Genomic DNA, 17,740 nt, shown 5'->3' on the forward strand with positions numbered 1-17,740 from the left:
GAGAGAGAGATATATAGGAGGCGGAGAGAGAGATATATAGGAGGAGCAGAGAGAGAGATATATAGGAGGAGCAGAGAGAGAGATATATAGGAGGAGCAGAGAGAGAGATATATAGGAGGAGCGAGAGAGAGATATATAGGAGGAGCGAGATATAGATATATAGGAGGAGGAGCGAGATATAGATATATAGGAGGAGGAGAGAGAGAGATAGGAGGAGAGAGAGATATATAGGAGGAAGAGAGCGAGATATATAGGAGGAGAGAGAGCGAGATATATAGGAGGGAGGCGAGAGATATAGGAGGAGGAGAGAGAGATATATAGGAGGAGGAGCAGAGAGTGATATATAGGAGGAGGAGAGAGAGATATATAGGAGGAGCAGAGAGAGAGATATATTGGAGGAGCAGAGAGAGAGATAGGAGAGAGATATATAGGAGGAAGAGAGCAAGATATATAGAAGGAGAGAGAGCGAGATATATAGGAGGAGAGAGAGCGAGATATATAGGAGGAGAGAGAGCGAGATATATAGGAGGAGAGAGAGCGAGAGAGAGATATATAGGAGGAGGAGCGAGAGATATATAGGAGGAGGTACGAGAGATATATAGGAGGAGGAGCGAGAGATATATAGGAGGAGGAGATATATATAGGAGAGAGATATATATAGGAGAAGAGAGATATATATAGGAGGAGAGATATATATAGGAGGAGAGAGATATATATGTAGGAGGAGAGAGATATATGTGTAGGAGGAGAGAGAGATATATAGGAGGAGGAGAGAGAGAGATATATAGGAGGAGGAGAGAGAGAGATATATAGGAGGAGGAGAGAGAGAGATATATAGGAGGAGAGAGAGCGAGAGAGAGATATAGGAGGAGAGAGAGCGAGAGAGAGATATATAGGAGGAGGAGCGAGAGATATATAGAAGGAGGAGCGAGAGATATATAGGAGGAGGAGCGAGAGATATATAGGAGGAGGAGAGAGAGATATATAGGAGGAGGAGAGAGAGATATATAGGAGGAGGAGATATATATATAGGAGGAGAGAGATATATATAGGAGGAGAGAGATATATATAGGAGAGAGATATATATAGGAGGAGAGAGATATATATGTAGGAGGAGCGAGAGATATATAGGAGGAGGAGAGAGAGATATATAGGAGGAGGAGCGAGAGATATATAGGAGGAGGAGAGAAAGATATATAGGAGGAGGAGAGAAAGATATATAGGAGGAGCAGAGAGAGAGATATATAGGAGGAGCGAGAGAGAGATATATAGGAGGAGGAGAGAGAGATATATAGGAGGCGGAGAGAGAGATATATAGGAGGAGCAGAGAGAGAGATATATAGGAGGAGCAGAGAGAGAGATATATAGGAGGAGCAGAGAGAGAGATATATAGGAGGAGCGAGAGAGAGATATATAGGAGGAGCGAGATATAGATATATAGGAGGAGGAGCGAGATATAGATATATAGGAGAGAGAGATATATAGGAGGAAGAGAGCGAGATATATAGGAGGAGAGAGAGCGAGATATATAGGAGGAGGAGCGAGAGATATATAGGAGGAGGAGAGAGAGATATATAGGAGGAGGAGCAGAGAGAGATATATAGGAGGAGGAGAGAGAGATATATAGGAGGAGCAGAGAGAGAGATATATTGGAGGAGCAGAGAGAGAGATAGGAGAGAGATATATAGGAGGAAGAGAGCAAGATATATAGAAGGAGAGAGAGCGAGATATATAGGAGGAGAGAGAGCGAGATATATAGGAGGAGAGAGAGCGAGAGAGAGATATATAGGAGGAGGAGCGAGAGATATATAGGAGGAGATACGAGAGATATATAGGAGGAGGAGCGAGAGATATATAGGAGGAGGAGATATATATAGGAGAGAGATATATATAGGAGAAGAGAGATATATATATAGGAGGAGAGATATATATAGGAGGAGAGAGATATATATGTAGGAGGAGAGAGATATATATGTAGGAGGAGAGAGATATATGTGTAGGAGGAGAGAGAGATATATAGGAGGAGGAGAGAGAGATATATAGGAGGAGGAGAAGAGAGATATATAGGAGGAGGAGAAGAGAGATATATAGGAGGAGGAGAGAGAGAGATATATAGGAGGAGGAGAGAGAGAGATATATAGGAGGAGGAGAGAGAGAGAAATATAGGAGGAGGAGAGAGAGAGAAATATAGGAGGAGGAGAGAGAGAGAAATATAGGAGGAGGAGAGAGAGAGAAATATAGGAGGAGGAGAGAGAGAGAAATATAGGAGAGAGAGAGAGAGAGGTGGAGGAGAGAGAGAGAGAGAGAGAGAGGTGGAGGAGAGAGAGAGAGAGGTGGAGGAGAGAGAGAGATATAGGAGGAGAGAGAGAGAGAGAGATATAGGAGGAGAGAGAGAGAGGTGGGGGAGAGAGAGAGGTGGGGGAGAGAGAGAGAGGTGGGGGAGAGAGAGAGAGGTGGAGAGAGAGGTGGAGGAGAGAGAGAGAGCGGTGGAGGAGAGAGAGAGAGAGCGGTGGAGGAGAGAGAGAGAAATATAGGAGGAGGAGAGAGAGAGAAATATAGGAGGAGGAGAGAGAGATATATAGGAGAGAGATAGGAGGAGAGAGAGAGAGAGAGAGGTGGAGGAGAGAGAGAGAGAGAGGTGGAGGAGAGAGAGAGAGAGAGGTGGAGAGAGAGAGAGAGGTGGGGGAGAGAGAGAGAGAGGTGGGGGAGGAGAGAGAGAGAGGTGGAGGAGAGAGAGAGAGAGAGAGGTGGAGGAGAGAGAGAGAGAGAGAGAGAGGTGGAGGAGAGAGAGAGAGCGGTGGAGGAGAGAGAGAGAGAGAGGTGGGGGAGAGAGAGAGAGAGAGGTGGGGGAGAGAGAGAGAGAGAGGTGGGGGAGAGAGAGAGAGAGGGGGGGGAGAGAGAGAGAGAGAGAGGTGGAGGGAGAGAGAGAGAGGTGGGGGAGAGAGAGAGGTGGAGGAGATTTGTAAGTCGCTCTGGATAAGAGCGTCTGCTAAATGTAAATGTAAATGAGAGCGGTGGAGGAGAGAGAGAGAGGTGGAGAGAGAGAGAGAGGTGGAGGAGGAGGAGAGAGAGAGGTGGAGGAGAGAGAGAGAGGTGGAGAGAGAGAGAGAGGTGGAGGAGGAGAGAGAGAGTGGTGGAGGAGAGAGAGAGGTGGAGGAGAGAGAGAGAGAGGAGGTGGAGGAGAGAGAGAGGTGGAGGAGAGAGAGAGAGGAGGAGGAGGAGAGAGAGAGAGGTGGAGGAGAGAGAGAGAGGTGGAGAGGAGGAGAGAGAGAGAGGTGGAGGAGAGAGAGAGAGAGAGAGGTGGAGGAGAGAGAGAGAGAGAGGTGGAGGAGAGAGAGAGAGAGAGGTGGAGGAGAGAGAGAGAGAGGTGGAGAGAGAGAGAGAGAGAGAGGAGAGAGGTGGAGGAGAGAGAGTTGGAGGAGAGAGAGAGAGTTGGAGGAGAGAGAGAGAGAGTTGGAGGGAGAGAGAGAGAGAGGTGGAGGAGAGAGAGGTGGAGGGAGAGAGAGAGAGAGGTGGAGGAGAGAGAGAGAGAGGTGGAGGAGAGAGAGAGGTGGTGGAGGAGAGAGAGAGAGAGGTGGAGGAGAGAGAGAGAGAGTTGGAGGAGAGAGAGAGGAGAGAGAGGTGGAGGAGAGAGAGGTGGAGGAGAGAGAGAGAGAGAGGTGGAGGAGAGAGAGAGAGGTGGAGGAGAGAGAGAGGAGGTGGAGGAGAGAGAGAGGTGGGAGGAGGAGGAGAGAGAGAGAGGTGGAGGAGGAGAGAGAGGTGGAGGAGAGAGAGAGAGGAGGTGGAGGAGAGGTGGAGGAGAGAGAGGTGGAGAGAGGTGGAGGAGGAGAGAGAGAGAGAGTTGGAGGAGAGAGAGAGAGAGAGGTGGAGGAGAGAGAGAGAGAGAGAGGTGGAGGGAGAGAGAGAGAGTGGAGGAGAGAGAGAGAGAGAGAGGTGGAGGAGAGAGAGAGAGAGAGGTGGAGGAGAGAGGTGGAGAGAGAGAGAGGTGGAGGAGAGAGAGTTGGAGGGAGAGAGAGAGAGAGAGGTGGAGGAGAGAGAGAGAGAGTTGGAGGAGAGAGAGAGGTGGAGGAGAGAGAGAGGTGGAGGAGGAGAGAGAGAGGTGGAGAGAGAGGAGAGAGAGAGAGAGAGGTGGAGGAGAGAGAGAGGAGGTGGAGTGGAGAGAGAGAGAGAGAGAGAGAGTTGGAGAGAGAGAGAGAGAGAGTTGGAGGAGAGAGAGAGAGAGAGGTGGAGGAGAGAGAGAGAGGTGGAGGAGAGAGAGAGAGAGAGGTGGAGGAGAGAGAGAGGTGGAGGAGAGAGAGAGAGGTGGAGGAGAGAGAGAGAGAGAGAGGTGGAGGAGAGAGCGAGAGGTGGAGGAGAGAGAGAGAGAGAGAGAGAGAGGTGGAGGAGAGAGAGAGAGAGAGAGAGGTGGAGGAGAGAGGTGGAGGAGAGAGAGAGAGGTGGAGGAGAGAGGTGGAGGAGAGAGAGAGAGAGAGGTGGAGGAGAGAGAGAGAGGTGGAGGGAGAGAGAGAGAGAGAGGTGGAGGGAGAGAGGGAGGAGAGAGTGGAGGGTGGAGGAGAGAGAGAGTGGAGGTGGAGAGAGAGAGGTGGAGGAGAGAGAGGAGGAGAGAGAGGAGGTGGAGGGAGAGAGAGAGAGAGGTGGAGGGAGGAGAGAGAGAGAGAGGTGGAGGAGAGAGAGGAGAGAGAGGGGAGAGAGAGGTGGAGGAGAGAGAGAGTGGAGGAGAGAGAGAGAGAGAGGTGGGGGAGAGAGAGAGGTGGAGAGGAGAGAGAGAGGTGGAGAGAGAGAGAGAGAGGTGGAGGAGAGAGCGAGAGGTGGAGGAGAGAGAGAGAGAGAGAGAGAGAGAGGTGGAGGAGAGAGAGGAGGAGAGAGAGGTGGAGGAGAGAGAGAGAGAGGTGGAGGAGAGAGAGAGAGGTGGAGGAGAGAGAGAGAGAGAGAGAGAGAGAGAGAGAGAGAGGTGGAGAGAGAGAGAGGTGGAGGAGAGAGAGAAGGTGGAGGAGAGAGAGAGAGTGGAGGAGAGAGAGGTGGAGGAGAGAGAGAGAGAGAGAGGTGGAGAGAGAGAGAGAGAGAGAGAGAGAGAGAGAGAGAGGTGGAGAGAGAGAGAGAGAGGTGGAGGAGAGAGAGAGAGAGAGGTGGAGGGAGAGAGGAGGAGAGAGAGGAGAGGAGGAGAGAGAGAGAGAGGTGGAGGAGAGAGAGAGAGAGGTGGAGGAGAGAGAGAGAGAGAGTTGGAGGAGAGAGAGAGAGGGGTGGAGGAGAGAGAGAGAGAGAGAGAGAGAGAGAGGTGGAGGGAGAGAGAGAGAGGTGGAGGAGAGAGAGAGAGAGAGAGGTGGAGAGAGAGAGAGAGAGGTGGAGGAGAGAGAGAGAGAGAGGTGGAGGAGAGAGAGAGAGAGAGGTGGAGGAGAGAGAGAGAGAGAGAGAGTTGGAGGAGAGAGAGAGAGAGAGGTGGAGAGAGAGAGAGAGGTGGAGGAGAGAGAGAGAGAGGTGGAGGAGAGAGCGAGAGGTGGAGGAGAGAGAGCGAGAGGTGGAGGAGAGAGAGAGAGAGGTGGAGGAGAGAGAGAGAGAGGTGGAGGAGAGAGAGAGAGAGAGAGAGAGAGGTGGAGGAGAGAGAGAGGTGGAGGAGAGAGAGAGCGAGAGAGAGAGAGAGAGGTGGAGGAGAGAGAGAGAGAGAGGTGGAGGAGAGAGAGAGGTGGAGGAGAGAGAGAGAGAGAGAGAGAGAAGTGCCTGGTGAAACTATGATGCCGGGTGACACCCCCATTGGCATTCATAGGATACGACACAGGACCAATAACAATGCAAATCAGAGGCCGGGCCTGCAGAGAAACCCAGAGATTACACACTTTCCACTCATCCACACCTCATGTATCCCCCTGGCCCAGGGAACCAGCCTGCAGCCAGACACATTACAACCCCCAAGTCTGTAATCTTATCTGGACCCTGCCATGCAACCAGCCCTGGGTAGGGCTCAGGAGGCTCTCTCTGTGTCTGTGTCAATGTGAAAAGTTGTATGTGTGTGTGTGTGTGTGTGTGTGTGTGTGTGTGTGTGTGTGTGTGTGTGTGTGTGTCGGTGCGCTCCGATTAAAGAGAAAACTACGTATGAGGTGTTATCCTTGACGACGACCATTAAGTATTTCAGACTTTCTTACCACGCCACTGATCCCAATCCAAAAGCCAAGAATAACGCGTCACTATTTTGCCTCTACAACACTGCTCTCAAAAAGAGACAGAGAAGATGTACCACGAGAACAGAGAAATGTCACACCAGAAGAGATTAAAAAAAAAAAAAAAAAAACAACGCCTGGGAGAGACACAGAAAAAAACAAAACATATCAAGGGATGCATCACAAATACCCCATACATATTCAAAAAGCATTCCCCGAGAAGACTCTCGGCACACAGACCACTGTCATTCTACCACAGAGCTGTCACTGTTAAGACACTAATGGAGGAGAGGAAATCCTCCGGGTAGCGTTCAGTTTTTTTTTTTTTTTTTTAACGTCACCTCAGATGTACTCCAGTACATGAGCTACTTCAGCTCGGAGAGAGAAAAAAAAAGAACACAAATCATCATGTCATCAACGTAAATCCTAAATCCTCTAACTGCATTAGCAGTCAACTCTTCCCGTGGTCCTGAGCTGTGCAGTCTCCATCAATGAATTATGGATTGGGCGCTGTCGCTTTGAGAAATGCAATTACAGCTACGATAAGGCAGACGGGAATGTTTCGTCTGGCGTATGTTGTGCATGCATTAAGACTACGGTGGCGTGGCTACAGTGTGACGGAAGTGTTGCGCCAGCGGATGCTGCCGTTAACCTGCGGCTTCGTTCCAACAGACTTTCTCACCGAGTCCTTCTGATGCACGTGTCAAACTCATCCCTCGGAAAGGCCGAGTGTCTGCGGGTTTACGCTTCACCCTTGTACTCGTTTGATTAATTAAGGTCACTAATTAGCAAGGAACTCCCCCCACATGGTTGTCTAGGTCTTAACTAAGGGGGGGGGGGGGACTCCTGTCTAATGAGTCTTTGGTAGATAGGCTCATCCTAGAATTGGTAATACTGAAAAACCACACAATGAATGTGTATACATGTGGTACTAAAATGGAAACAGCCCAACATTATATTACCTTTATCACTATTTGAAAGCTCATAGATTCATGTTGTGGATGAATTGTTGATGATACAGTGAGTGTGTGTGTTGGAGAAGAGGTTTAGAGGGAAGGTCACTCCTGTATCCGCCATCTATCACTGAGGTGTAGGCGAAAATTGAAAGCTTGGAGTGTGATCAGAATAATTCCCACTCCGATATCAAGCAGACGCGTCACGCTGCTTGCTTTCCTATCTCCCTCTCTCTAGTCCTCCCTCTCCCAGCTCCATCACCCTCTCTCTCGTCCTCCCTCTCCCAGCTCCATCTCAGTCTCTCTAGTCCTCCCTCTCCCAGCTCCCTCTCTCTAGTCCTCCCTCTCCCAGCTCCCTCTCTCTAGTCCTCCTTCTCCCAGCTCCCTCTCTCTAGTCCTCCTTCTCCCAGCTCCCTCTCTCTAGTCCTCCCTCTCCCAGCTCCCTCTCTCTAGTCCTCCCTCTCCAAGCTCCATCTCCCTCTCTCTAGTCCTCCCTCTCCCAGCTCCATCTCCCTCTCTCTAGTCCTCCCTCTCCAAGCTCCATCTCCCTCTCTAGTCCTCCCTCTCCCAGCTCCATCTCCCCCTCTCTAGTCCTCCCTCTCCCAGCTCCATCTCCCTCTCTCTAGTCCTCCCTCTCCCAGCTCCATCTCCCTCTCTAGTCCTCCCTTTCCCAGCTCCATCTCCCCTCTCTAGTCCTCCCTCTCCCAGCTCCATCTCCCCTCTCTAGTCCTCCCTCTCCCAGCTCCCTCTCTCTAGTCCTCCTTCTCCCAGCTCCCTCTCTCTAGTCCTCCTTCTCCCAGCTCCCTCTCTCTAGTCCTCCTCTCCCAGCTCCCTCTCTCTAGTCCTCCCTCTCCCAGCTCCCTCTCTCTAGTCCTCCCTCTCCAAGCTCCATCTCCCTCTCTCTAGTCCTCCCTCTCCCAGCTCCATCTCCCTCTCTCTAGTCCTCCCTCTCCCAGAACCCCTCTCAGTCCTCCCTCTCCCAGCTCCATCTCCCCTCTCTAGTCCTCCCTCTCCCAGCTCCATCTCCCTCTCTCTAGTCCTCCCTCTCCCAGCTCCATCTCCCTCTCTCTAGTCCTCCCTCTCCCAGCTCCATCTCCCTCTCTCTAGTCCTCTCCCAGCTCCATCTCCCTCTCTAGTCCTCCCTCCCAGCTCCATCCCCTCTCTAGTCCTCCCTCTCCCAGCTCCATCTCCCCTCTCTAGTCCTCCCTCTCCCAGCTCCATCTCCCCTCTCTAGTCCTCCCTCTCCCAGCTCCATCTCCCTCTCTCTAGTCCTCCCTCTCCCAGCTCCATCTCCCCTCTCTAGTCCTCCCTCTCCCAGCTCCATCTCCCCTCTCTAGTCCTCCCTCTCCCAGCTCCATCTCCCCTCTCTAGTCCTCCCTCTCCCAGCTCCATCTCCCTCTCTCTAGTCCTCCCTCTCCCAGCTCCATCTCTAGTCCTCCCTCTCCCAGCTCCCTCTCCCAGTCCTCCATCTCCCAGCTCCTCTCTCTAGTCCTCCTCTCCCAGCTCCATCTCCTCTCTATAGTCCTCCCTCTCCCAGCTCCATCTCCCTCTCTAGTCCTCCCTCTCCCAGCTCCATCTCCCTCTCTAGTCCTCCCTCTCCCAGCTCCATCTCCTCTCTAGTCCTCCCTCTCCCAGCTCCTTCTCCCTCTCTAGTCCTCCCCTCCCCAGCTCCATCTCCCCCTCTCTAGTCCTCCATCTCCTCTAGTCCTCCTTCTCCCAGCTCCATCTCCTCTCTCTAGTCCTCCCTCTCCCAGCTCCATCTCTCTAGTCCTCCTCTCCCAGCTCCCTCTCCTAGTCCTCCCTCTCCAAGCTCCATCCCTCTCTCTAGTCCTCCCTCTCCCAGCTCCATCTCCTCTCTCTAGTCCTCCCTCTCCCAGCTCCATCTCCTCTCTATAGTCCTCCCTCTCCCAGCTCCATCTCCCTCTCTAGTCCTCTCCCAGCTCCTCTCCCTCTCCCAGCTCCATCTCCCTCTCTCTAGTCCTCCCTCTCCCAGCTCCATCTCCCTCTCTAGTCCTCCCTCTCCCAGCTCCATCTCCCCTCTCTAGTCCTCCCTCTCCCAGCTCCATCTCCCTCTCTCTAGTCCTCCCTCTCCCAGCTCCATCTCCTCTCTCTAGTCCTCCCTCTCCCAGCTCCTCCTCTAGTCCTCCTCTCCCAGCTCCATCTCTCTCTAGTCCTCCCTCTCCCAGCTCCCTCCCTCTCTAGTCCTCCCTCTCCCAGCTCCATCTCCTCTCTCTAGTCCTCCCTCTCCCAGCTCCATCTCCCTCTCTCTAGTCCTCCCTCTCCCAGCTCCATCTCCCTCTCTAGTCCTCCCTCTCCCAGCTCCATCTCCCCCTCTCCCTAGTCCTCCCTCTCCCAGCTCCATCTCCCTCTAGTCCCCTCTCCATCTCTAGTCCCTCTCCCTAGTCCTCCCTAGTCCTCTCTCCCAGCTCCAGCTCCAGTCCTCCTCTAAGCTCCTCTCCCTAGTCTCCAGCTCCATCTCCCTCTCTCTAGTCCTCCCTCTCCCAGCTCCATCTCCCTCTCTCTAGTCCTCCCTCTCCCAGCTCCATCTCCCTCTCTCTAGTCCTCCCTCTCCCAGCTCCATCTCCCTCTCTAGTCCTCCTCTCCCAGCTCCATCTCTCTCTCTAGTCCTCCCTTTCCCATCTAATCTCTCCATCTCCTCTCTAGTCCTCCCTCTCCCAGCTCCATCTCCCTCTCTAGTCCTCCCTCTCCCAGCTCCATCTCCCCTCTCTCTAGTCCTCCCTCTCCCAGCTCCATCTCCCTCTCTAGTCCTCCCTCTCCCAGCTCCATCTCCCTCTCTCTAGTCCTCCCTCTCCCAGCTCCATCTCCCTCTCTAGTCCTCCCTCTCCCAGCTCCATCTCCCTCTCTAGTCCTCCCTCTCCCAGCTCCATCTCCCCCTAGTCCTCTCTCCCAGTCCTCTAGTCCTCCCTCTCCCAGCTCCATCTCTAGTCCTCCTCTCCCAGCTCCATCTCCCTCTTCTAGTCCTCCCTTTCCCATCTCCATCTCCCTCTCTAGTCCTCCCTCTCCCAGCTCCATCTCCCTCTCTCTAGTCCTCCCTTTCCCATCTCCATCTCCCTCTCTAGTCCTCCCTCTCCCAGCTCCATCTCCCTCTCTCTAGTCCTCCCTTTCCCATCTCCATCTCCCCTCTCTCTAGTCCTCCCTCTCCCAGCTCCATCTCCCTCTCTCTAGTCCTCCCTTTCCCAGCTCCATCTCCCTCTCTCTAGTCCTCCCTCTCCCAGCTCCATCTCCCTCTCTCTAGTCCTCCCTCTCCCAGCTCCATCTCCCTCTCAGTCCTCCCTCTCCCAGCTCCATCTCCCCTCTCTAGTCCTCTCCTCTCCCAGCTCCATCTCCATCTCCCTCTCTCTAGTCCTCCCTCTCCCAGCTCCATCTCCCTCTCTAGTCCTCCCTCTCCCAGCTCCATCTCCCTCTCTCTAGTCCTCCCTCTCCCAGCTCCATCTCCCCCTCTCTAGTCCTCCCTCTCCCAGCTCCATCTCCCTCTCTCTCGTCCTCCCTCTCCCAGCTCCACCTCCCTCGGTCTCTGTTCTATCTGCACACTTCCAGCTTTTCTGTGCCCTTTTTTCCTTTTTATTTCTCACACATTGAAATCATTTGAGTCTTTGAAGCACCCAGTCTCCTCTTCCATTCCTCTCCCGGAGGTCATATCCCCCCCCCCCCCCATCTCCAAAGAACAGGTGCTCTGAATCCAATATATATATTTTTAATTAGGTGCTGATATTCAAATCAGCACCAAAGGCTCTCAGGGAACAAAAGTGAAATCAAGGATAACGTGCTTTGAAGATCACGCTCAATTAAGCTCTTTAAACTCGTTGCAGGCGTGTGCTGGCCTTTGCTCCCGGTGCTCATGCCTACCTGGCTTGATGTAGTGACAGGGGCCACGTTAGCATCATAATGCCCTTGGTGACTGGTGGAGGGCCTACCAAGAAGCGGCTGCTACAATTGAGCACATTTCTCCCTGCACTGTGTTTGGGTGAGGGTGTCTGTCTGTCAGTTTTGGATATTCCACCTCCCCCCCCTAGGTCCTGCCATATCAAAGACAATCTCTTCTAAAGCAGGCCAGAGCGCCACATTGTGCTCCATCGATCTAGTAGTCAGTCAGCAGCAACCTCACCTCTGATTCGTTACTTTACTGGCAGAGACAAACAAATGTATGCGTGTGTGTGTGTGTGTGTGTGTGTGTGTGGTGTGGGAGAACCTTTTCAAGTGCAAGCGAGCGCAGAAAAAGAAAAGGATGCAAAATATAATAAATTGAAGTGGTTATTAGAAGGTAATGAGAGGGCAACGTGCAGTAATTGGGAGCGCCAACATCAACACTCCTTGTGTTTCATACAAGGAATGGTCAGTCCGTCTTGATTCATTAGTCATCCTTTTCCATTTAAACAGTAACACCTGCACATGTGACAATGATACTCAGCTGGCCCCTCCCCAGATGTTGTGTTAAACACTCTACAACAAAGCTTTCTTAGTATCCAACAAGTCCTCTGCCCTTAACCTTGTTCTGAACACCTCCAAAACAAAGGTCATGTGGTTTGGTAAAAAGAATGCCTCTCTCCCCACAAGTGTGATTACTGCCTCTGAGGGTTTAGAGCTTGAGATACTCCCAAGTGCTTGTATGAGGTGACTATGGCTAGACAGTACACTGTCCTTCTCTCAGCACATATCAAAGCTGCAGGCTAAAGTTAAATCTAGACTTGGTTTCCTCTGTCATAATCGCTCCTCTTTCACCCCAGCTGCCAAACTAACCCTGATTCAGATGACCATCCAACCCATGCTAGATTACGGAGACGTAATTTATAGATCAGCAGGTAAGGAAGCTCTTGAGCAGCTAGATGTTCTTTACCATTCGGCCATCAGATTTGCCACCAATGCTTCTTAAAGGACACATCACTGCACTCTATACTCCTCTGTAAACTGGTCATCTCTATACCCGTTGCAAGACCCACTGGTTGATGCTTATTTATAAAACCCTCTTAGGCCTCACTCTCCCCTATCTGAGATATCTACTGAAGCCCTCATTCTCCACATACAACACCTGTTCTGCCAGTCACATTCTGTTAAAGGTCCCCAAAGCTGCAGCCAGTGACTAGAATGAGCTGCAACAAAGTCTTCATTCAAAGACTCAATCATGGACACTCTTACTGACAGTTGTGGCTGCTTTGCGTGATGTATTGTTGTCTCTACCTTCTTGCCCTTTGTGCTGTTGTCTGTGCCCAATAATGTTTGGACCCTGTTTTGTGCTGCTACCAATGTTGTGCTGCTGCCATGTTGTGTTGCTACCATGTTGTTGTCATGTTGAGTTGCCACCATGCTGCTTTGTCATGTGTTGCTGCCATGCTATGTTGTCATCTTAGGTCTCTCTTTACGTAGTGTTGCCTCTCTTGTCGTGATGTGTTTTGTCCTATATTGGTATTTAATTTATTCATATGTTATATCCCAGGCCCCGTGTAGCGTCATAAACTGTGGCAAAAGCAAAGCGCATTCCAGTTGATCCTTATTAACCTCCAGAGTCTGAAAGTGTAGAAGCGTTGACAAGATCTATCCCTCTGAATCTTTAGGTCTTTGAGCACCTCCGCTTAACCTTCCTCACCATGGTAACAGCTTGAAGTGACATTTCCATAGTAACAAAGTGAAAAGAAGATTTAAAAAAATAAAAAAATAAAGATTGAAAAAGTGAAAAGTTCTTGTTTGCTCAGATAAGCTTGAGATTTGAACATAAAAGGCCAAGTCTGTCTGAAATAAAGAATTAAATACACACAGAAAACCACATAGGTAATTTCCCTTGGTATTTCCATGGGCTCATGAATCATTTGCATTTTGGGATGAGGAAATTTGTACTCTAAATATTTCATGACACCCCTGAATGTTAAAATATTGATATTGGCAATGATGTGTATGTATATATTTGTTTGTGTGTGTGTTTCATCCAGTAAAAATTCAACAAATAGTTTACTTAAAGTGGATATGATGCTTCATGATATGGAGTAGATTAGAACCCTGTGGTCGATCAAGAAATCAATTCTGAAAATGTTGTCCGGCCACCTTGTTTTGGACCTACTTCAACTTTAAGATTTACAACTCATTTACTAGGACTGAGATTCTACTTCAACACCCAAGCCAACAAACTTCAGAACAAGGAGTAAAGACGAGACGTTCTAACTAGATAAGATGTTGGGAAACTCTGTGCTCTCTCTGTCTGGGAAATCCTATTAGAGCAGAGCTGTTTGAAAATGTCATCCCCCGAAGAGCAGAGAGTTACGTTTAGGGGCCTTTGAAGACAGACACCAACAATTCCTGGCACTGCAAAAGTGCAATGATGGAACAGGGAGTTTAAAAGACCGAATGAGAAAACTCACCAAAGTCGACAAAACAAGACTGGCCAACTTTCTTGACATTTTCTGGTATACGTCCGGGCTGGGTTTTGGTAAAGTTCCCATCCTGAAAGAAAAAGTAAAGTTCATATTAAACGCAGAATGATTTTTTCCTTTGAGATAAACATAAACACAAGTTGCCAGAGTAGATACAGTAGGCTACTGTACATTTCAAAACTGAATGATTGAGCGAAAGGACAAGTAGCATGATCCTTTGACCAACCATTAGTCAGGAGCTGCTTTAATTGTGTGGGCAGGCAGAGTAGGTGACAGGGGACACAGTGCGTGACAGGGGACACAGTGGGTGACAGGGGACCAGTCGAAAAGTGCAGCGAGGGCAACAGCAGGGAAGGAGCAGGCATGATCAGCCTGACGTTTGAATTCATTTCTGCTCAGTGGTGTGCTGAACTACAGGAGCTCCATGCAGTTAGCAGTCATGCTAAGAGTTAGCCAATGGAACAGACAGTACTTTGGTCTTGAATGCCAAGAGAGAGAGAGAAAAAAAAACGCTGACACGCATACAGACCCACATGTAACGAACGGCACAACGGCCAGACTGCAGTCTACACTCTTAACAAAACCACCTCCAGTTGTCACCTCGCTGCCAACATCAGTTGTTAGCACATCAGACATTGAGAGATAATAAATAGTCTGCGAGAGATTACACATAGATTTAGTAGTGAGGAGACATGGGCTTCAGGGCTATTTTAGGATAATCTTAGAGATGGAGTTGTGTCAATGCCAATCTGTTAGCAGATTATTTCTAAGGTGATGGAGAGGGCCTTGAGCTCAATGGGAATCATGGTCATCACTACATTAGTGTTTGTTGGAGAAATGAGCTCATGATCAGCTAGATACAGCGGGGTCTGAAATTATTGACACCCTTGATAAAAAGAGGAGCAAAAATGACTGTATAATTCTACCCTGTATGTTGTATGCAAAACAAATTGAGAAATTATAATATTTTATACTAATACAATTGCTCAAAGGAATAGATATTTTTAAACAAGTTATCTTTTTTCTCTCTCTCAAAAACATAGGTGTTGAAATTATTGGCACCCTATGTTCCCAATACTTTGTGCACCCTCCCCTTGCAATGATAAGGGCACTGAGATTGGAGAACACTTTGGAAGGGATCTTAGACCATTGCACCATACCGAATATTTCCAGATCATTGATATCCTTCGGTCTGTGCTTATAAACTCACTGCCCTCTTCAATTCAAACCACAGGTTTTCAATGGGTTCAAGTCCGAAGACGGAGATCAGTGTTTTTGTATTATTATTTTATACAGTATTTTTTTCTCATGTTTATAAAAAGGTACCAATAATTTTGGAGGTGACTATATGTGATACACTCTGATATAAATCTTGATGGCTGAGCTTTGAGATTCAAGCTGGAATAGTCTCTCTATACAAATGGTTTCTGTTTACCGAAAATAAATATGGCAGAAGTGTCAGTGCGTGTCTGTGTTCTTATTAGACTCTGGCCTCTTGGGGGACTGGTGTCCAGTGACCAACACAGAGCTCTCAGCGGACCCTGACGCAAGGCCCCAGAGAGCAGGAGCACTCTCCTGTTACCAGACAGAAGACCCTCTGGCCTTTACTCTCCAGCCAGAGGGAACACGCTGCACCCAAGAACCATGCAGCTAGCTACATGTAGAAACACACTAGCAGGCTGGGATACACCGCCTGCTAGTTTCTGCCGGCTTCTTGCAACTCAAACATATGCCCCGTTACCTTAGAACAGGGGTGGGCAATTCCAGTCCTTCGAGGGCCTGATTGGTGTCACAGTTTTGGCCCAGCCCCAGCTAACACACCTGACTCCAATAATCACCTAAATCATGATCGTCCATTTAGAATGCAATTTGATTAAATCAGCTGTGTTTGCTAAGGATGGAGAAAAGGTATGACACCAATCATGCCCTCGAGGGCTGGAGTTGCCCACCCCTGCCTTAGAATGTGAGGTCCCAAAAAGATAGCAGCAAATACTTTTCTCAAACAGGAGTTGCTTTAGTTTTGAAACCATCATGTGAATGCAGCAGGACTTCCCTCCCTACTCCGTGACTCTACATGATGTGACATAATGAATCGTGTATTTGGAACAAAAACAGAAAAGGGGGAGATATTGGGGGGGGGGGTTGTAAAACTCTTCCTCTCTCCTTATCTCCTTCTCCCTTCTGGAGCAGCAGATGTGGCCCGGCCCGGTAGGAGAGCAGAGGCCTGCCGAGCGACCCATTAGTGATTTATGACATCTGAGAATAGTTTCAGCAAGAAAACAGAAAAAAAACATCCCATTCGTTCACTGCTCTTCCTTTATGCTTGTGCTTATTTATTACCTGGCAGTCAGACAAAAAGTAAGCAGCTTTTCAGACTGAGCGAGCATGTGAGCGTCTCCTCTGGTTTTGTCAAAGTGTGTGATCCCAGACCTGCCCATCCATCACGCCTCTCTCTCCCTCTCTCCGTTAGCCAGTACCCACCTACCAAGCAGCTACGGCATGGCAGGACGCACCTTTCCGCAGTGTGGCTCGGCTGATTGGGACTGTGTTACATTACACAGTGATCATCTGATTGAGTCTGGGGTTGACTCATGGAGCACCTATGATGGTGTGTTTGGAGAACACAGACATCTGGATGGTTAAATCTGTTCTAAACACATGGCGATGCTCTGACTGAGTGTGTCCATGTGCGTATGTGCGTATTGTGTGTGTGTATGTGTGTGTGACTAACTTGTGGAGAACGGCCGCTGGACCAATTGCGGGCATGCTTTAAAAACAAGAAGATCGAGTTGTGTGATTATCTCACGGTGCCCATCTGATTGGGAGTTTTAAAAATCACACACACAGGGGCTTCCCGAGTGGTGCAGCGTTCTAATGCACTGCATCGCCGTGCTTGAGGTGTCACTACAGACCCGGGTTTGTTCCTGGGATGTGTCACAACCGGCCGTGATCGGGTGTCCCATAGGGCATGGGACAATAGGCCCAGCGTCGTCCAGGTTAGGGGAGGGTTTGACCACAGGGGCTTTTACTTGGCTCATCACACTAGCAACTCCTTGTGGCGGGCCGTGCACCTGCAGGCTGACGCCGGTTATCAATTGACTGGTGTTTCCTTCGACACATTGGTGCGGTAGGCTTCCGGGTTAAGCGAGCGGGTGTTAAGAAGTGCGGTTTGGCGGTTCATGTTTCGGAAGACGCATGACTCGACCTTTGACTGCCGAGCCCTTTGGGGAGTTGCAGCGATAAGACAAGATCGAAATTGGGGAGAAAGAAGAGGTAAACACCAACAACAGAAACATAATACGATACAGTCAGGAACGTGTTAACCATCTCTAGAGTATAGTAGGGGAGATCTAAGTCTTTGTGACTGACTGGTGGTGGTCTACTGATGTGAGGCACGGCAGCCGTTCGTGATTAAATCTGTTGTGTTGCCTTTCGGATTGAGTGAAGAGAGCTGATTGAAGTGTGAAGATCCGCAGACTACGGCAGCAGGTTCTGTTTACACAGAGCGCATTTGGTGTCTCTCTCATGCAACGATGCACTTTTCCAATTCACTTTACTGCGACTACTGAGAAAACTAATCAAAGTATCAAACAGCTAATGCTTTCCCTGCATGTTTGTTTAGCAGGAACGGCTCCTTCAGCTGGTGAATTGACAGATCATATCAGGTATTAGAGTAAATAGGTTGTCCACGGCTTGGCATTAGCCAATGAAAAGCGTCCCCTCTGCCTTTGCATTCTCCACAAACAAAGGCTGTTCTTGCATAATCAGAGAGAAGAGCAGAAGGGTGCCTAGGGAGTCTTCAGAAAGAAAAAAAAGTCATTAAAATGAAGTGTTGAAATGGGCTAAAGCACTGGCCCGTGAACAGTGGCTGTTAAACGAAAGCCCACCCAGTAAAGGCGGCAGCCAGGGATTACTGGGGTCTTACACAGAGGAAACCAGGAAATTAGCCCCTGGTTGTGTCTGTCACATAGTGTGTGCATGTGTTACGTTGGTGAATTAATTCATGGACACACTTCAATAACTTTGATGCCACCAACCACTGGTGCATTCTATCATCAACCCCAAAACCAAACTCCTCTCCCTCCGAAAAGAAGTCATAGAAACAAAAAAGAAGAACAATAGGAAAGGGTAAACTGGCTGGATGAATCGGATGGGATTAACGATTGGTGAACACACCCCTGCTTTTAATCACCAACCCAAGTATTCCCTGCTGTACCGTCTTGTCTTTGGCTGGTGCACTGTGCAGTGGCCCTAC

The 17,740-nt window shown here is 49.7% G+C and overlaps 1 protein-coding gene across 1 annotated transcript in view; it reads right to left on the reverse strand.

Moving 5' to 3' along the window:
- LOC135547521 (T-cell immunomodulatory protein-like) overlaps positions 1-17,740 on the reverse strand; it is a 131,711-nt gene that overhangs the window by 92,037 nt on the left and 21,934 nt on the right. Inside the window, exon 8 of the mRNA XM_064976600.1 lies at positions 13,474-13,555. Within this exon, the coding sequence (XP_064832672.1) occupies positions 13,474-13,555 (82 nt within the window). The remainder of the gene's footprint in view (positions 1-13,473; positions 13,556-17,740) is intronic.

This window comes from Oncorhynchus masou, chromosome 1 (genome assembly GCF_036934945.1).
Source record: "Oncorhynchus masou masou isolate Uvic2021 chromosome 1, UVic_Omas_1.1, whole genome shotgun sequence".
Classification (NCBI taxonomy): Eukaryota; Metazoa; Chordata; class Actinopteri; order Salmoniformes; family Salmonidae; genus Oncorhynchus; species Oncorhynchus masou.